The sequence below is a fragment of the Perca fluviatilis genome, chromosome 19, assembly GCF_010015445.1.
Source record: "Perca fluviatilis chromosome 19, GENO_Pfluv_1.0, whole genome shotgun sequence".
NCBI lineage: Eukaryota > Metazoa > Chordata > Actinopteri > Perciformes > Percidae > Perca > Perca fluviatilis.
In genome coordinates this window covers 7,758,864-7,777,339 of record NC_053130.1, presented here as the reverse complement: position 1 = coordinate 7,777,339, position 18,476 = coordinate 7,758,864, and the positions used below count along the sequence as shown (strand labels likewise).

The 18,476-nt window shown below is 41.7% G+C and overlaps 1 protein-coding gene across 4 annotated transcripts in view; it reads right to left on the bottom strand.

The window, feature by feature from the left end:
* The window catches only part of cdh11 (cadherin 11, type 2, OB-cadherin (osteoblast)), a 96,631-nt gene that overhangs the window by 12,879 nt on the left and 65,276 nt on the right, over positions 1-18,476 (bottom strand). For all 4 annotated transcript variants that reach the window (XM_039783873.1, XM_039783874.1, XM_039783875.1 and 1 more), the window contains exons 3-8: positions 15,401-15,799; positions 15,130-15,269; positions 13,994-14,288; positions 11,195-11,314; positions 9,462-9,629; positions 2,903-3,090 (exon numbers count right to left, since the gene is read on the bottom strand). In XM_039783873.1, coding sequence (XP_039639807.1) covers positions 2,903-3,090; positions 9,462-9,629; positions 11,195-11,314; positions 13,994-14,288; positions 15,130-15,269; positions 15,401-15,551 — 1,062 coding nt within the window. In that variant the 5' untranslated portion in view covers positions 15,552-15,799. The remainder of the gene's footprint in view (positions 1-2,902; positions 3,091-9,461; positions 9,630-11,194; positions 11,315-13,993; positions 14,289-15,129; positions 15,270-15,400; positions 15,800-18,476) is intronic.

Below are 18,476 nucleotides of genomic sequence, written 5' to 3'. Positions count from 1 at the left end.
GATCAGATTCAGAACTGTTTTGGTGTGATGCGGCTGCCAAATGACTCGGCGCTAGAGGGACATTTCTTTTTAATGGTTTGTTCCACTCTCATTCAGTCACAGCGACATCTGACTCTGTGGTGTCGGTGTTTAACGTGTTGATGACAGGTACAATGCTAGTTGGATAGATGTGACCCAGTTCTTTCATTTTCTCTTTTTTGTCACGCTCCCTCTGTCTCTGGGTCTCCTCTGCTCTCTCTCTCGCTCTCTCTCTCTCTTTCTCTGTCCCTCAATCTCCCAGTCTACAGAGCCACCCTCTTTTTATTCTCTCCCTCTTTGTGTAATCAGTGTGAGATAATAATATTCACAATACTGCCTTCCTCCCTATTCTCCCTCTCTCTCCCTAACACACACACACACACACACACACACACACACACACACACACACACACACACACACACACACACACACACACACAGCTCCTTAATATTCTGTGGACTGCTTTCGACAGGACACAGTTGAAAGAGAATAGCTGATTTGTGTGTGCGTGTGTGTGTGTGTGTGTGTGTTAGGGAGAGAGAGGGAGAATAGGGAGGATGGCAGTATTGTGAATATTATTATCTCACACTGATTGTGGTACCTGTGTGTGGTACATGACATTTTTACTCTGAGGTCGATGGTCCTGTCTAGTTTCAGTCATAGTGAGTTGAGCGTAAGATGTTTAAACACACATTTAATACTTCTCAGTGTTCTGCCTTTGGCTAGTTTACAGCCAAACACACGCACACACCCGCGCGCACACAGACAAACATGATGCCCCACTTGAGTGGTATCAGTTGCTCGCGTTACTTTAATGGGGCTGTCCCGCTTTGCTCATCTGTACATTTAATCACATTTGCTTCTAACTTCTTTGACATATCCTTCTTAACTTCCTTTAACTGTTCCCAGTTTTTTTTTTTTTTTTTTTTACATTTATCTGTATTCCAGTTCTTAATCAAATCCGGTCAAACTTCACAAATTCCCACCTGAGAGCTGCCCACTACAACCACATAGTTTTCTACTGTTCTACTGATCTGTGGGTTAACTGCCTTGCTCCAGGGCACACACATTGCAGTTGTTGAGAGAGGAGAGGGCGCATTACTCATTATCACTCGCTCATTTACCTGCTCAATCCTGGTGGGATGAGAGCCCCTAACCCTGGCAGTCTTAATGCCATGCTCTCGCACTGAGCTCCAATGGAATCGCTCACGCAGACGGTTGTGAGAAAAAGCATGAAACAGACTTGTATCGATTGATTCAGACAGAGATTTTCCCACAGCGTCAGTAAAAACGAGCTGTGGGTTAAGGCTGGCTGCTCTTTTGAGCAACGTCATTGCTGTCTGGACAGGAAATGCAGCTTTCCACGAATGCCATCACACTTTCAAGCACATGCTGTAATTAACATATTTGAATGCCAAGCCTTTCACCAAATAAGGACATGCTGCTTTTCTGTGGGTTGAATGTCTGGCAAACCCTAAAATTGTCTTCTTTTAATTTCTAGGATAACAATCCAAAACAGAGGGGGAAAAGAGCTTTTTCAGAGACTTTGGTATACATTTCCTTCTTATTTTGCCCCACACATTGATAGCATGATTATAAATGGTATTATTATTTCGACTGAGCGACTGAGAGGTCGGACACCACAGGCTACCACAGCTCACTGAAAGATTCAGCTCATAATCCTGACCTGCAGCTACACATACAACAGTGTGTGTGTGTGTGTGTGTGTGTATGTGTGTGTGTGTGTGTGTGTGTGTGTGTGTGTGTGTGTGAGAGGTTTTGTTTGCGTGTATAAGAAAGAGAGTGCTGTGTATTTGACAGAGCACTGTGTGTATTTGAGAGAATAAGGGACTGCGTGTGTGTGTGCAATAAAGAGAGAAAGAGTGAGCAAAAGTAATTGTGTGTGCTGAGCTGGATCACTGAGAGCTACAGTTAGTGTGTGTGTGTGTGTGTGTGTGTCACAGTGCAGAAAATGAGCTCTCTGGGCTAGAGAAGCATGAAAGTTAATGCACTCACACATACACACAACCATGAAAGTGAGTGTTCATATCAAACACAATAAGAAACCGTGAGGGTCATCAGAGAAGGGAAGGGAACACCAGCAAAACCTTTCTAACTGCTGCATATCTTGTCATTTTTCACACATTAAATTAACACACAAATATGGAGTGAAATAATAGACTTGTTGAGGTCTCACACTAAACTGCTTTGTCTTTAGAAAATGTGCCGTCTCAACTACATTTCTGTGCTGGCAAAATTGGAAAAAGTGGATGATGATGCACACATGAAGCAGCCACTTTCAGCTAATAGTGCTTTTGACAAATGTTCCTTACCAGAAATGGCTACAACCAGAAGAAACAAAAACAACCAAGCTGTGAAATCTTTTATTACTGTATCCCCACCTACGAATGCATCCTAACAACTTTTACTAGCTTTAAATACGTCTGTCCTCTTCTCCCAAGCTCATTCCTTTCCTCTTTTCTGCCTTTCCTGGCTATAATCAATATATATTTGAATATATACACATGCACTCACGCACGGCAGCAGACACACAAACAGACTAGTTGGTGAACATAGTGGAGCATTTAGCATCTGAAGAGCCAGATAGTTCCATTAGCAGTTGGTAGAGACCAAAAACATAGCTACAACAGAGACTGAATATTGGTCTAATATTAATTAGATGGACAGAAACACGGTTCCAAATGAATGGAAATGTTGCTCCGTAACTGCAGGATGTGTCAGTAAGAAACTGCTGGCTTACAAGTTTGTCTTGTCAACTTAAAAGTTGTTTTCACAAATTGTTTCCACTGCCTCCAAGTGGCCAAAAACAAATCACTTATAGCAGGTTTGAGTTCATTGGTCTTTTTCTTTCCTTCCTTACCTTCTTCAGTTTAATAACAGCCTCTCTGGTCTCAGAGTCAGTTCTCAGTTCAAACATGGCCAGTCCATCTCCGTCCAATAAGCGGTAGTTCACCATCCCGTTGTCTCCAAGGTCAGGGTCTTTGGCCTTAAGACGGCCCACTTCCTCTCCTGGCACTTTATCCTCTGATACAGACATGGAATACACACCTGGGAGAAAAAAAGGCAAAAAAAATGATTTACTTGGCTTTGGCTGCGTGGTTGGTGATGTTAGCGTCAACTTCTGGCCATAGCTTGCTTTTGTATTCAACACTCTAGAGGCTTTAGAGAATTCCTGGCTGGCTGCCACTGTGTTTACTATCTGAGGCAGGGTCAGTTTTGGAGGGCAGAGAGGCATTAACATGAACTATGCCATCTGTCTCATATGGCCCAAAGGATATGCATATGGCCCAAAGGATATTAATACCCCCTATAGTGTCAGGTGAGTGTGTGTCTGAGGGAGTAGACACCTGGCTTGCAGAATGGGAGCAGTAGGACCATATGTCTATAGTAGTCTCTCTCCTCTTTTATCCCTTTCTCATATTTCTCATTCACTCTTTCCCCAAACCTTTTTATCATCAAATCCTCCTCTCGCCTCTGTCCATCATTCTACTTCTACTTCCCAAATCTGTCATTTCCTCCTTCCTTTCTCCCCTTCCATCTTCTCTGGAGCTCCTCAATCCCTCCTTCCTCGCTTCCTCCTCCTACTCTATGATTTAGGAATTGAGCACAGAGTGGACTCTTCACTTTATAGGTTGTACACCATTAGCATGTTTATCCTGCTTATCCAGGCGTCCAAATCTTGTGTATCATGAAATTTGCTTGGTCACGTGGCTTCTGAGCAAATGCGAGTGGGAGAGGAGGGCGATTCACAGGACTTGATCCATCCAGCCCAAATCTCTCCTGCTCCACATCTCCTTCAATCCTCACCAAATCCCTCCTCCCAATCTTTCCTCTTCCTCTCTGTTCCTGCTTTTTAAACTTCTCTCCATACGGTTTGACTCTGTTTTGGTAACATCGTTCCCTCCCTCTGCATCTCTATATGCTTCTCCCCTATCCACGTCTAACGTTTCCTTCCAAATCTCTCCATTCATCCTCACCTCTCCTCCCCCTCTCCGCCCTGCTTCTCTCACATGCATTCCTCCTCCTCTCTCTCTTCTGCCTGCCTCTTCTGGCTAAAAGCTCATTTCATCCTTGCCCTCCCTTTGCCTCTCTCTTCTCCTGTCGTTCCATTCTTGCCTGTCCTAAGTAGCTTAACTTCAATGGCTCCTGGCAGCTGAGTTAAACATTGTATGACAGGACACACAGGCAGCCTGGCATACCTGGCTGCGAGCTAAAATGAGACACAGCTCATACACGAAATGTATATTTGCCATCGAGTACCACAGTGGAAGCAAATATGAGTTTCAAAAAGTAAGTCCTGCAGATGCAAATCACCCATACTTTTCTGTTTTTAATTAAAAACTAATGTTCTTTTACACACGTTACTCTATGAGAAAGCAAGTCGGACAGTTTGAGAAAATCATTAGACGCTTTCATTACCCCCACATAAATGATTGCACTATTTGTATTCACACAGATGTCCGATGTCTGATCTTGGATAAAAAAGCTCATAAGACCAGCAAAGTTTAAATATAAACACCAATAAAGAGCCTCAGAAATGTAACTCATGTAATGACCACAATCGCCTAGATCAGTGATTTTTAATCCTACAATGCTTTTTTACATTACTTGTAATGTTTATTACTACTTATACTGGAGACATTTATGTGGCAGATTGGCAATATTGTAGATGTTAGTATTTCAAACCTGGCAGGCAGACTAGCTTCATGAAGAAATTAGTATAGTTTAGGAAAACATATTGCCTCTATCCAACAATGGGCACCGGTTTTATTTTTTTAAACAAACTGAACAGCTATTTATGTAAATATTTATTTAAGTGACAATTATTAACTAGATAGTTCGTTACTCATGCAAAGAGCGCGCGCGTGTGTGTGTGTGTGTGTGTGTGTGTGTGTGTTCTTTTGTTGTTGACTAAAGCTTGATTTTATGCTTCTGCGTAAAATCTACGCCCTGGCTGTGTACGTGGAGACAAACCTACGCCGGATCCTACACCGTAGCCGGATGTGCACCTCTTGAAAAATGTAAGTACACGTGGCTCGGCCGTGGCTTGGTAGTGTTGCATTTCCCCCTACTCATTTCCTGGTCTTCCTTCTCCATTAACAACATGAAATCAAGGAGAGGGTTAACTTTTCCCGCTACAGATTTCCCACCGTGGTCAGAAAACACAGGCGAGACACTTTGTTTTTTCTCACTGTGACTCTAGAGTCGCTACTCGCTCCGAAGCTAATCACCGTCACTCTCTCACTCGCTCTACTACACGCTCCCCACGCACACACATGCCGGCCCTGCTCTTCTCTTAAAGAGATCGATGCACAAGTATAAACTTCAGGCCACTTATGTAGAGCCTCCACACAACCATAAATCTAGCGTTAAGATCAGCTTTTAGTTTTGCTTTGTGGTAACAATATTAAACAGATTCTTGAAAGAAACCTCTTGTCATTATTTTGATCACAGAAAATATTATTGTAGAGTATATTGTTATTGAAAGTTAAAATGATTAGTATCACTAACTATATTGGCAATTTAAACAGGATTCAGTTTTAGCTTGCTACTACTTTCATTTCTTCTCATGAGATGATGGTATGTATTGCACTTAAAGGGTCAGACATACTCCAACACAGTTCTGCATGTTCTTATGATTTAATATGTGAAAGTCTCTTATACAAATTAATAAGTAATGTCCACTTATTTTAAATGGGTATGAAGATGTGCTACGGTTCAAGAAAAGTTGAGATATGTTTTATTTATTGCTATTTTTGTTGGATTATTTATATGCGTCTTCTCAGTTTTAATGTATTTTACACATAATATTACTTTCTGGTCAAACCTTTATTTGTAATTCCTCGCCAAGGTTTAAAGATGGTTTTAACATCCCTGCTGTGGCACAGAAATAACTTCCCGAATGGTAATCTTCCTTTCCTTTCATGTTAGGTTTTTCTTTATTAATGGATCCTGGTTTGGTTTTTGGTGATGAGAATAGACGGTTCTGTAATAGCGGTCCTAAAAGACACTGGAGGTAAATGTTGTGCAAATACAATCCTGCAGATATCAACCAAAAGATAATCTTTGACAACTTCAGATGTCTTTTACCATCTGCTTTGTTCTGCATTGCTAATGTTTAAACAGGAATGAGAGCGAGCTGGCTGTGAAGGACTGTGGCTGACATATATAATAACAACCATCTCTGTCATTTTAGTCTAATAAAGTCAGAGAGTTGAAGAACAATCGCTTTCTATTTGCCTTTGTTTTTCTGCTCCTCCTCCTGTCTGTACTGTAATAGATTTTCAGAGTGGCAAACGGAAGATGCTTGATAATAAGGTGTAAGGGAGAGAATTACACAGAAAGCAGAAAGTCTGTGAGAAACAGAGAGAGATGGAGAGATCAAACCTTGGAGTGAAAGAAAAATATAACTGCTTGAATGGAAACTGAAAAGCTGATGGAACATATGAGAGGGAGTCAAGCTGTGCTCTATCTTTTTCTGTCTGTTTTTATCTCAGTTGTCTTCTCTCTCGTATCTGCTTTATTTCTTTTTTTTTTTGCCTCTTGCTTTGCCTCTGTTTTTTTTTCTTGACTTACTTATCTGATTTCCCATTTTCTCTCTCTCTCTCTCTTTCTCTCTCTCTCTCTCTCTCTCTCTCTCTCTCTCTCTCTCCCCCCGCTCCGCGCTCTCTCACTCTGCCCAACTACTAAATAAGTAATCACTGTCCTCATTCACACCATCTGGGATGCTTTTCTTGCAGGTGTTTGTACTGCTTCCACTTTTTTTAAACAAGGGTACCCACTTCCACAACATATTGCTATTTGATGTGTTGTCCTGTATCACAGATGTAAACTGCTAGTGATGCACAGCTGACGTTTGGAGTAATGCAAAGAGGTACTGAGTAAAAACTTATGACTAATAATGTTTGGTTATAAAACCTGTATTTTTGTGCGATAGACTACAGACTCTGTACTACATTTAACAATTGAGGGAGTAGGGCTGGGTATCGTTAAAAATCTTTCGATCCGGTGCCAATTTTGATACAGTTTCAATGCCAGTTCCTTAACGATACTTTTTTCGATACCATATGTTTTAAAATCCATTTCAACATCAACAAAAATACATTTAACACAAAACTTTTCTTTTCCACCTTAATTGTGAATCAAAACAGTTATCAGAATAAAAAAATTCTGTTAACTCAGTAACATTAATAAAACTGGTTGTGCTTTTGGATAGGGGTGCGCCAGTCAGAGACTCAAGATTGGTATCAATCCGAACTTTAAACATTAACAAAAAAACGAGAAACCTTTTTGCTACAACATGAACATATTATAAATAATAAACAAATTACATTGTGTACAGGCTAATATTGAACTAACTAAAATGCAAAGAAATGTAAACAACAAAGACTTTTTAGTGCAAACTGCATAATGACACAAACCTTTAACAACAAACTTGGTGACTGCCCTGTTGGTGACACTGAACTAATGGAGAACTAACTTAAGTGCAAAGGAATGTCATTGAATTGCCTTGTTGCTGAAAGGTGCTGTAGAAATAAAGTTGCCTTGCCTTACAACCGCAGCCTGTCAGTCAGTCATCAGGGCCTAGAGACCACTGTTGTGCCTGCTTGTCTCAGAGGAAGTGTAACGGCAACCGCACCGCGAGCACTTTCGCCTCTCCATTAATATCATATCGCGGTGAATTGCGTCTGCGTGAAGTTCTGAAAAACTGTAACCACACTTGAAACCACTTTATCGGCATCGCCGTGACTCGCTGTGACTTCAACAAAACTGCAGAGCTGATGTAGTTTGCTCCATCCGCACCTCTGCGCGCGCACGTGTGTGTGTCGGAGCTCCACTCTCTGTCAATATGCAGAGAGGACAGATAAGCTTGCGCTTATGCACTCAAACGCTTTTGGAACCGAATTTATGTATTTTTTTTACGACGTAGTTAAGCTGCGGCTGCGGGAAACCCTGCTGATCTGTTGAATTGGATTGCGTTAGGTTATATGTTTCAACATTGTGCCATCTACGATTATGTAAGAGCTCATGGTACTAAAAATAAATATGGATATCTCAATATGGACACTTCCAAATATACAGTACATACATACTGAAGACAGTCTGCTGGAGAAAAATATCAAATTCTCCTTCAAAATGTCTGTTTGTCGTTAACTACAGAATCAGATTTTTGCTTTGCATTGCAGGACACTGGTGCGCAGTCAGCTTGTTGGAATACACAAGAACTGGAGTGATGGTTTTGACAGTTTCTTTCTCTCTTTCGCTCTGTCTTTTACATTCCTTCCCTCATTGCTTCTGCTCGTGTCTCTCGCTTTCCTCGCCTTTTCAGCTTCTCCACAGGCTAAATCCTGAGCCCTCGTCTCTTCTTTTCCCCTCCTGTCTTTTCTCCTCCTGTCTTTTCTCCATCCATTCCTGCAGCTACTCTGCTGAATTGCTGCCAGGGGTGGCTCTGCTCACAGCCACGGGAGGGGAGAACGTGGAAGAACAAAAAATGAAAAAACAGAGAGGCAGAAAGATACTCCATGGCAGGGCGAGGGAGAAGATAGATACAGAAACAGAGAAAGGGGGTGTTGGACATAGGAGGAGACTTGAGACTGGTTGAGAAAAATACAGTGGTGCAAATCACTGCAGAGGTCTACATTATTCCCGTTTCTATCCGATAACCAGAAAGATTGAATCTTTGGTGGAACATTAGCTGTCTGGGCATAATTGCCATCTATATACTTGTTATTACCAACATTGCCATAAGATGAATCATATTTGTTTTTTTTATAGTAATACAATAATGTAAGCATACCTTTTATAGAGGAATACCTGCAGAAGGGTTAACCCTGTACAAATTGTGATTCCTTCATCAAAATCTATTACCAAAAATAAGTATTGAATTTTTATGTCTCTGTCTCTCTCTGTCTCATTTCCTCTTTAAAGATTAAATCTACAGCTCTTGACAAATCCAGGCTAAATATTTCACTACTTTGTATTGCACAGCAAGTCAGTAATTCAACAAATGTCCTTAGGAGAGGTTTAAACGCACGCACGCGCAGGCACGAACACCAGGCACGCACACACGCCTGAAGACATTGCAGGGGCCCAGTAAAGAACCTTTTATACTTGATTTCTTAACTTATCTTTTGTGCCTCTCACTGTGACTTCCCTAGCTTCTATATTGCTTGCTAGAGACATGCTTTCTGGATTGTACACACCGATATACAGCACACACAGAGTGATGTACATGTACACACGTGTAAGTGGACCGACATAACCCACATGCATGGATGTGCGGTGCAGGACAGGATAGAAAGCTGCAGGATGGGAGTACAGGCAGACTGTAATGTGGCTGGTGGTGATGCCGTACATAGGAACGTTACATGCAGTCTTACAGTATATATTATAGATAAATAGAAGGTGTTTGTACTCACTCTGTGGAAATTTTGGAGGGTTGTCATTGACATCTGTGAGGGTGATTTTAACCTCGGTGGTCCCCGACAGCCCACCCATGTGACCACCCATGTCTTTGGCCTGGATGACGACATCATACTCCTGCCGTGCCTCACGGTCCATGTTTGGCAAGGCTGTACGAATTATACCTGAATGGACATATGTTAACATTACATGAATGCTCAGATTTCACTTTCTTTATGACTATTGCGTCATTATCAATCTAAATTACGTAATTCAGAAATGTTATTTTAATGATTTAAAAAAAAAAAAAAAAACTTGAATGTGATTTACATTTACGCTCAGGATGATTGTCATTTATTTCGAGCCATTTCATTTTGCAAGAAAACACACCATCAGTCATTGTTTATTTACATCAGAACTCTAGTTAAACGTGTAAAGTATTATATTTCTCCATTTCAAGCCCTAGTGATCTTTTCTTTCTGTTTAATTCATCACCGGCTGCTCTCTTTCCATCTCTCTTTTTCTTTCTCCACATGTCTAGCTGCAGTGTCTGGGAGTTGCGGCTTTCTACTGTCATATTATGCCAAGTGTGTGCATATATGTGTGTGACAGCATGCAAAGCTGATAATCTCCAAACCAATTAGAAATGTGAGCTATGGATTTGAGCCAGTCAAATACCCAACACCAGTTTGATTAGCCAGATTTACTCTGCCCAAATCTCTCACGCCCCATTTCCTAACCACTCTCTTTCCATTAACTCACTCTCTCTAAACCAATGTGTCTCTCCTTCTCTACCCTAACCTCTCTCTTTCTGTTCTTCTTCACTCTCTCTGACCCAACACAGCTCCGTGTCCGCATAATGCCCTAACCTCTGTCCTTCATCCACTTTCTTCCTTTAATGCAAACCCAAATATTAGGCCTGGGCTGTGCAGAGAACAGGCTGAATGTCCTCTGGGGAGCTCTCTTTTTTTTTTTTTTTTGAACAGCAGCGCCTTCTTTTTCTCACCAATTTCAGTGGGAAGGACGTGCTGTTACGTGATCCCTGCAGCAGCGAGTTCTTACTTTTCATATTAAGAGTGCTAGGCGGTAAAAATGTTGCAGAAAGACACAAGTGTTCAGTTTGATCTTAGCGACAAAAGCTGCATGATAGATCCAACCGTTATTGCTTGTTGTCTACAATGTTGGGATACACAATCATGCCAAAATCATATGGATTATTTCTTCTAAATATTTCAATATCATTTATAATAGTAATAATAATGACTGTAAGACTTGAGTAGATTTGAGGAATACACTTTTTAAATTTTTGAAAAAGCAGATTTTTAACTATTTATTGTATTGTTATTGTCCATGTTGCCTGGTTGTGTTACAATATAAAGGTGAATCCAAACAGACAGGTTTAAGGAAAGTGAATACACAGAGACTCAACTGCAGAGAAACACAATGAAAGTGCTTGGTTACACCAAACGTGACATGTTGAAATGTGCACGCTGAGATATGCAGTTAGGATTTGCACCACTCATTGTAAAGGTCCTGTATAACATAACAAAATACTTACCAAAGTGTGGATGTCTAGTGGTACTTGCTGCACATGACTTTATATCATCTACATGCAGGATGCTGTTCAGTGAGCTAGCATGTATGAGACTTGTAAGCCTTTTCGTGTGTTTGTGTTTTTTTTAATGACACTACGTTTGGTTGTAGTGTAAATGCCTGGTGACCCAGGCCAGGGTTCTGTTTTCAGCCTCACCTGTCTGAGGCTCCACAGAGAAATACGGTTGTCCTTGCAGGATGCTGTACACCAGCCTGGCACTGTTGCCGTAGGTGGGGTCATCAGCGTCTGTAGCTGTCACCTGCATCACTGACGTACCTACAGGACAGACACACAGACATGACAGACAAGTCAGGAGATGACTCTACCTCAGTGATGCGGTTCGAGAATGGTTTGAGGAATAGGCTTGTCACAGAGTACATGTCGTTTCACCTGCCTGCACGGCTGGATGGGGAAAGGGAATGAAAAACACTCTCCCTTCTCTCAAACTACAGCTGAATTGCTCCTGTGGGGCTGGTCTCCACTTTCATTTCTCTATATTTCATCATTGTCGGGTGGAAACATCCACTCTCCAATCTTGGTGATTTTCATGTTTTAAATAAAACGGTATATTTCTTCTACAACCGCTGGATTTATGAAACCCTTTCAAAACCCATTTGATGTGAAAGATGCACGATTGTCAAGCTACCAAACAAGGTGAAAGCAAATGTTCTTGCTGTAAATCTCTGTTAACTGAACTTGACACAGTTAAGCTGAGCAAAAGTATGAAAAACATTCTGTTAATGTTGCGTAATTGCTGAAAACTCATGAAACTCACTCAAAAATGTGAAAGAAAAGTAAAATCAACAACAGCTTAGACTTGCAGAGAGGCATTTTATTCCATAGAAACAATTAAGTAATAAACATGAATGATTTACAAATGGTAATACATAACCCATTGCTAAGCAATATTAAAAATATCCAGTTTATTCCCATTAATTCCTGTTAATTCCCATTACAGTTTCCAAATTGGAATGTTTCCAAAATTACTTTCCATGGAAAGTAATTTGCAGTTTCATATATGATGTTTGAATGGTTCCAGTTGCAGCTACTTTAGCACCACTCTGCTACTCCATTTTAAATCCATTGGGTATATAACTGTAATCAAGTTTCATTCAACCCTGGTTTCAGTGTGGCAGCTACCTTAAGTGTACCCGGTAAATTACCAAGAATGATAATTTGAAAGAGACTTCTCTCTGTTCTAATTCTGACATCCAAGAGGGAACATGGACCTAGTTAGTCAAATTACAGCTTTTCTTTCTGTTCCACTTCTGTGGTTGAGGATGATGGCACCGGCGGCCCCTCCCTGCCAGACTTCTGTATTCAGGTTTCAGTTTAAGAAGCTGATGGGAGGGGGAAAAAAAGCCTTAACAGAGCTCATTCAGAAGTTCCTTCTTTGGAAGTCCGGTCCATTCAGAGAAGGGATTTTCTGGCTTTCAGAGTTTTGGGCAGCACTGCTGCCAGTGTGGTTCATTTCAGGTCAGCCTCGAGGGGTTGAAGACTCTCCAAGACCACATACTATTTGGAAAGAAAATCTATCAAGATCAGAAGCTCTAAGTAAGGAGACTCTAAGGAGATGGCAGGAGCTCTTGCCCATGCCAACTTAGTGCTAAATATTTTCTTGCTTCTGGTTGAGTCTATTTTTTTGCACATAGAAGGAAAGAGAGAAGAAAAATGAACGGGCTTTTTAGGAGCTGGACGTGTAAGCTAATGGTACTGTCAGCCCCTCGCTGTCACACTTTCTATGGTCAGATTTCAGTGATAATTAATAATGAATGAAAAAGTCTGCTTAGCAGACAAACAACACGATGAACTCTATAGGTGACTTCATTAAGAAACGCCACTCACTATGCAATCGATAGCTTTTTGTGCTATTGAATATCTATCAAAGTCGCTGTTATCAAATCATGTTTGATATTTGGAAATAAAACAATTCTGCTGGTCAGTTTCACAGCTATACCTTCACTTCAAGACAGGGTAGGCATTAGAGCATTTAAGAAGCGTTTATGTCAAATTTGTATTTTTAACTACTTCTGACTCCTCATTTCCCATGTTTAAAATTAGGACTAAATTTTAAACCAAACATCTGCCTTGTCACACAAGCACATAATGTATATTTTGGATAATTAGCCTAACACTCTGTAGGTTAACATGCTTAGTAGGGGTGTGACGGGACACCCAGCTGACGAGGCACGATATTGGGTTCACAAGATCGAGACGAGATTTTAACACTATTTTACAGAAAACTTCAATGCAGAAGTAAGACCGAAAAAGTAGTCCTTTATTCAATCGAAAGTGACAAAATGAAAACCATGCACTGAAAGGTTTTGCCATAAACTCAAATGACTGGCTTCTCTCCTGTATAACTAACAGTTACACTGTTACTTATTCCATGTATGGTGGAGGGAATCTCTTCACTCAGAGAAGGTTACAGCATAACTAAGCGTCGTCTGGCATATGTTGAGACCTAATGTTTTGTACTTGAATTTGTTATAGAGAGAGAGCGAGCAGTGGTACTCTAACGTTCTAACGCTGGGTTTTACAGGCAGCTTTTTTCTTCCGCTATGTAAAAGTAAACCTCAGTCAACTTTGGAGAACGCCCGGGGGATCTTCTATGCTAATTTCAAGGCTGCTGCTCTGCACGTGTGTACTGATATCGCGAGACAGTTTTTAACTTGTTTAATCTCACGAGATCTTGTGGGGACGAGATCTCGTCGCACTTCTAATACTTAGCTAACATGCATATACCTTCCAAGACGTTGTCCTAGTCTTCTACTAGACTACCATTAGCCCATGGTATTAATCCCAAGTTATATTGACCCAGTTGCAGTTTTTCTGTTTTGCATTTCACTTTCTCCTAACCAGCCTTGGACATTTTTAATATTCAACCTAAGCCTTTCCCTTTTACCAAACCTTAGACTCCCCTCCTGTCCCCTTACCCTTTCTTCAACTACTCACCAACATTTGACATCTCCGGCACCCTGGCATAGTACGGCCCATGTAGAAACTCAGGAGGATTATCGTTGATGTCCTGAACTTTCACTATGAACTCTGATGGAGGCTCCAAAGGCTTATTAGTGTCCCTGTCCACGGCCTGGGCTGTTAAAGTGTACTGGGCCTGCTCTTCACGGTCCAGGGTTTTTGTAGCGTGGATGTTGCCCGTCTTGTCATCGATAACAAAGATCGTTCCCGCACCTTCACCGGACAGGATATACTTGATGTTGCCAATGCCCGAGTCTACGTCTGAGTGGAGCTGAATTAGGAGGGGAGGAGGAGGGCGAGATAAGAGTAAAGAGAGAGACGAACCAGAACGAAAACAAAGATGAGACATATTGCAAAGACTGGATGTGCTTTGTTCTGAAAACATCTGGATTTCAGATGGGGTGGAACTTAAAGAGAGACAGACTGGTGATTACAGAGTGAGACAGCTAGTCTGGTCGACAGGCAGGACTGCAATCCATATTGCAGCCATGACGGCAATCCATATTGCAGCCATGACATGAGGCGTCTTTCTCAAGTCTACAAATTAAAGGAGCGGAAAGACTGAGCCAGACAGGCTAGTGGATGTGCTGTGGAAGACAGGCAAACTAATAAGTAAGGGATTTAAAACGTTGTCATCCACCCAAATTGAAGAATGTTTAACATTCAGTTAAAGTCTTGTTCTTCCTTTACAACCCCAAGACTATGAAATATGATGCATTGTAAATATAATTTGTTGGTTGTAATGAAAGCCGCTGCTCGGTTTGAGTGATGTTGTTTTGGAGGAGTACCACCAATCATCCTCACCTTAAATGTGAACATGACCTCTGTTTTTTTTCTATCTCTCTCTCTCACTCTCTCTCTCTCTCTCTCTGTCTCTCTCTCTCTCTCTCTCTCTGTCTCTCTCTCCCTTCACAAATGGGAAAAGCACATTTATCCCCTATTGGAGTTAGTCATTTGCCCTCACCCTGCATGCCCCCACCATGATTGTAAATGGAGGGCAGTTTGGCTTTTAGTTAAACAGTAATTGTTATTTAGGGATTAATTGTGTTTGAATCAAGAGAAGAGAAGTTGATTTCAGAATGCTTTATGAACTCATGCTTTACTATACTCACCCTGCCCACCAGAACTGGGTCAGGCCCAGTGTACTCCTCAATGACAAAGAACTGATTCCAGACCCATCCTCGTTTGGACCTGTGGAGTACCTGCCCCTCCTTCCCTGCCCTCTGTCTGTGTCTATGCAGCGACAAGTGACCTAAAAGCACAACAACAAACACCAATACATTTCTGGCTGTGAGTGTGATCCAGCCGGCTGTAGAACAACTCCCAAGTACGAGACACACGTTAAAGCCAAATGAGAAGGAAACATGGTTGCTTTTGTCATACCTGGATGTCTGTGTCTGTGGCCCCTTTGATCCAAAGAAGCATTTCCTTTCCGGGTTCCTAATGCAACGCTACAGAGTGCAGAAACTCCCACCAGCACCAGGAAGGCCCTCAGCGGCCCAAGGCCGTTCCGCTTCATCGTCGGTATCGCCATCTTGCCCAACCTGAGCGGTTGCTCTTCACTCCGCCCCTACTTTCTGGTTGCTCTCAGTGGAGCTCCGCTCCCACTGAGGTGATATCCTGTTTTTGCTAACAAAATGTTGTTGATGAACTTCCTAGTTCATTAGCTGAGAAGGGGCCTGTTGGTGCGGCTACTCATCACCCACTTCCACGTTACTGCCTTTCTTCTCGTTCTTCTTTTCTCACAATTGGTCAACTCCCTCTCTCCTCTGGTCACAGAGCCTAGAAGAGAGCAGAGGAAAAAAAGAATGAAAATGCTGCTTCGAAAACAAAACAGTTGAGCAAATCTGTTTCCCATGCAAACAGATTCATCTTTGTAAAAGTGTTGAATTTAACACTGACAGCAAAAGCAGCATAAATTGTGTAGTGATCATTCATTCCTGTCTGTTATAGAGTCAGGGTAATGTTCATTGACTCCAGTTGGAGATCTGACTTCTTAAATAGTTGTCGTGTTGATTAGGACATTATACTAATTACCAAGACAATGCTGTTTTGTAAACTCATTAGCTTTAATTCAATTAGACACAGCCTGATTCAGTGTGGGAGGTAAAGCTCATGTGCAACACCAGTGTCGCTCTATTTACAGCCCTTTCAAATGCAACAAAAGTAATGTAACGCAAACGCAGGAATGTATGAAAGTCATTCGAGGCAGATATTGTCACGACTCTCCCTCAAACCCTTTTACATGTGGTTCATTTCGATCTGTTAAGAGGAGACGCAGATATTTGATTTGTACAAAATCCAGTTAGTCCATCAACAGTTCTGACCTGTGAAGCAAGAAACTGTTAATTACAAGAAACTGATTGTTAATTACAAGAAACTGATTGTTAATTACAAGAAACTGATTGTTAATTACAAGAAACTGATTGTTAATTACAAGAAACTGTAGCTAAATGTCAATACAATACCTTAAAGGGTAACTTTGTTTGTTTCAGTTTTTTTCAACCTGGACCTTATTTTCCCATGTTTTTGTGTGTTAGTGACTGATGGGAGTGTGGTGGGTTTAGCGATAGCGATCTTGGTGCCGTTTCCAGTTAAAAAGGATTTAGGCTGTGTTTAGACGGAAACGATCTGAAGAGAAAACGTAAAAGTGGCGTTGCGTTCTCACTTTTTATTCCGCGTTTAGACAAGAGTTTTGGGGGGGAAATCTGCGTGCATATGGTGACGCAAAAGTGTGTGAAATTCAATGTAGTATGCACGCCAGGCGGCTAGGTGGCACTGCCACACAACACCACCAAGTCAGGGCCCCTGCGTAGAACCTTCCTTCTACTTCTCTCCTTAGTAGCGCGAAACCAAAACATGTCGAAGCGAACAACAAAAGCTTGTCTGGAAAGACGAGGAGGTGGAGTTGCATGTTTGTCTGATGATGACCGGCACAGTTGACCGTGATAAGCCACAGCACAGCACCCACGGGAGCACTACCAATACCCTGAGCCTCGCGAGAGGCAGCGGGCAGAGGAGGCTGAAGCAGACCCTCCTCTGGCCGCTGGCCGCTGCCTCTCGCTCTCTCTCTCTCTCTTTCTCTTCATCCGCAACGTTGTCAACTGCTCTGGCTCAAATGAATAGCCTACATATTGTCATCGAACTATAACAACCTTATCCACATTGTCGAAATCATTTAAATATTGAGCCATTACATTGAAATTCTTTTAGATAACAGGAGCCTATAATTTTGGTAGCCTACTCTGTAACAACAGACTACCTAGATGCCTTTTTCTGTGTCAAATGAAAGGCATCGATAAAATATGTTTTCGTTTTCACCTGCGAGCGTCATCGTGTAAACAGGACCTTAGTCTTTAAGGTCTATCTTTAAAGGGATTTTTTTTTTTTTTTTTACATTTCCATAATGTTTTCCATAATTTATAATAACAATCTGAGCCTATCCGTGGCATAAACAGCACTTTGAATGCACTGACGGAATTGTCAGTGCACATTTGCCCTACAGGATTACATTGCAGCCCGGTTTGCGGCTGACACTGGACCAATTTCAAAGATGTTTGTTTACATTAGTCACTTTGACACCAATGCATGGGGAAACAAGGTTCAGGTTGAAAAAAAAAAAATTCTGAAATTACCCTTTAAGTGTAATTTTAAAGAAAACTCCTGGCTCATGAGCAGGTTGAAAAATAAATGTGATGGGAACATTGAAGGAATTAATCAAATTACTCCATGATTAGGGCTGGGCGATATATCGATATAAACAAATATATCGATATATTTTTAAATGAGATGAATTAGACCATATCGCATATATCGATATAGTTCAAATGTGATCCTTGCTCCCATAGATATGTCGCCGTGAGGTTCTAAACATACGTCAAAACCCGCCGCCATCTTGGAACAGGGGGCCGAAGCATTCAGATCAACGCTAAAGATGCCGGACTTTTGTACTGCTTAATTATGTTTGATAGAGGAAATGAAAAGAACAAACAGCAATGGATAACATTTAACAGGTGACAATGTGTTTTATGATTATATATGCCGCCTTCGACCAGCAATCTGAGCTCCGGCGGCAGCGGGAGGCGGAGAGCCCCGTGGCCGGCCACAGCGCGTCTCTTCCCCGGGCAAAAACACAGCTTCGCCTGCGCTGCTGCCGGTCCCCGCTGATCCAGATCGGACCAGCCAAAGACAGAGTGGTGATCGGTAGGATCTTACGCAGTACGTAACCGAGCGTATGTCGATATCGGCGGAAAGTTCCACTAAGTTTGCCGGCGGCAGGCGGACTGAAAGAAGCTACAGCGGGGCAGCGACCGTCTGCGGCTGCAGGATCTGGAGCTCAGTGCCCGTTAAAATTACATGTAACGCATAAATACATACAGAAATAAATAGTGGAGGAATGAGCCTGGACATTTCAGTCTGTTTAAACTTCACCTTGAAGCAGAAACTCTTAGTTCAGAAG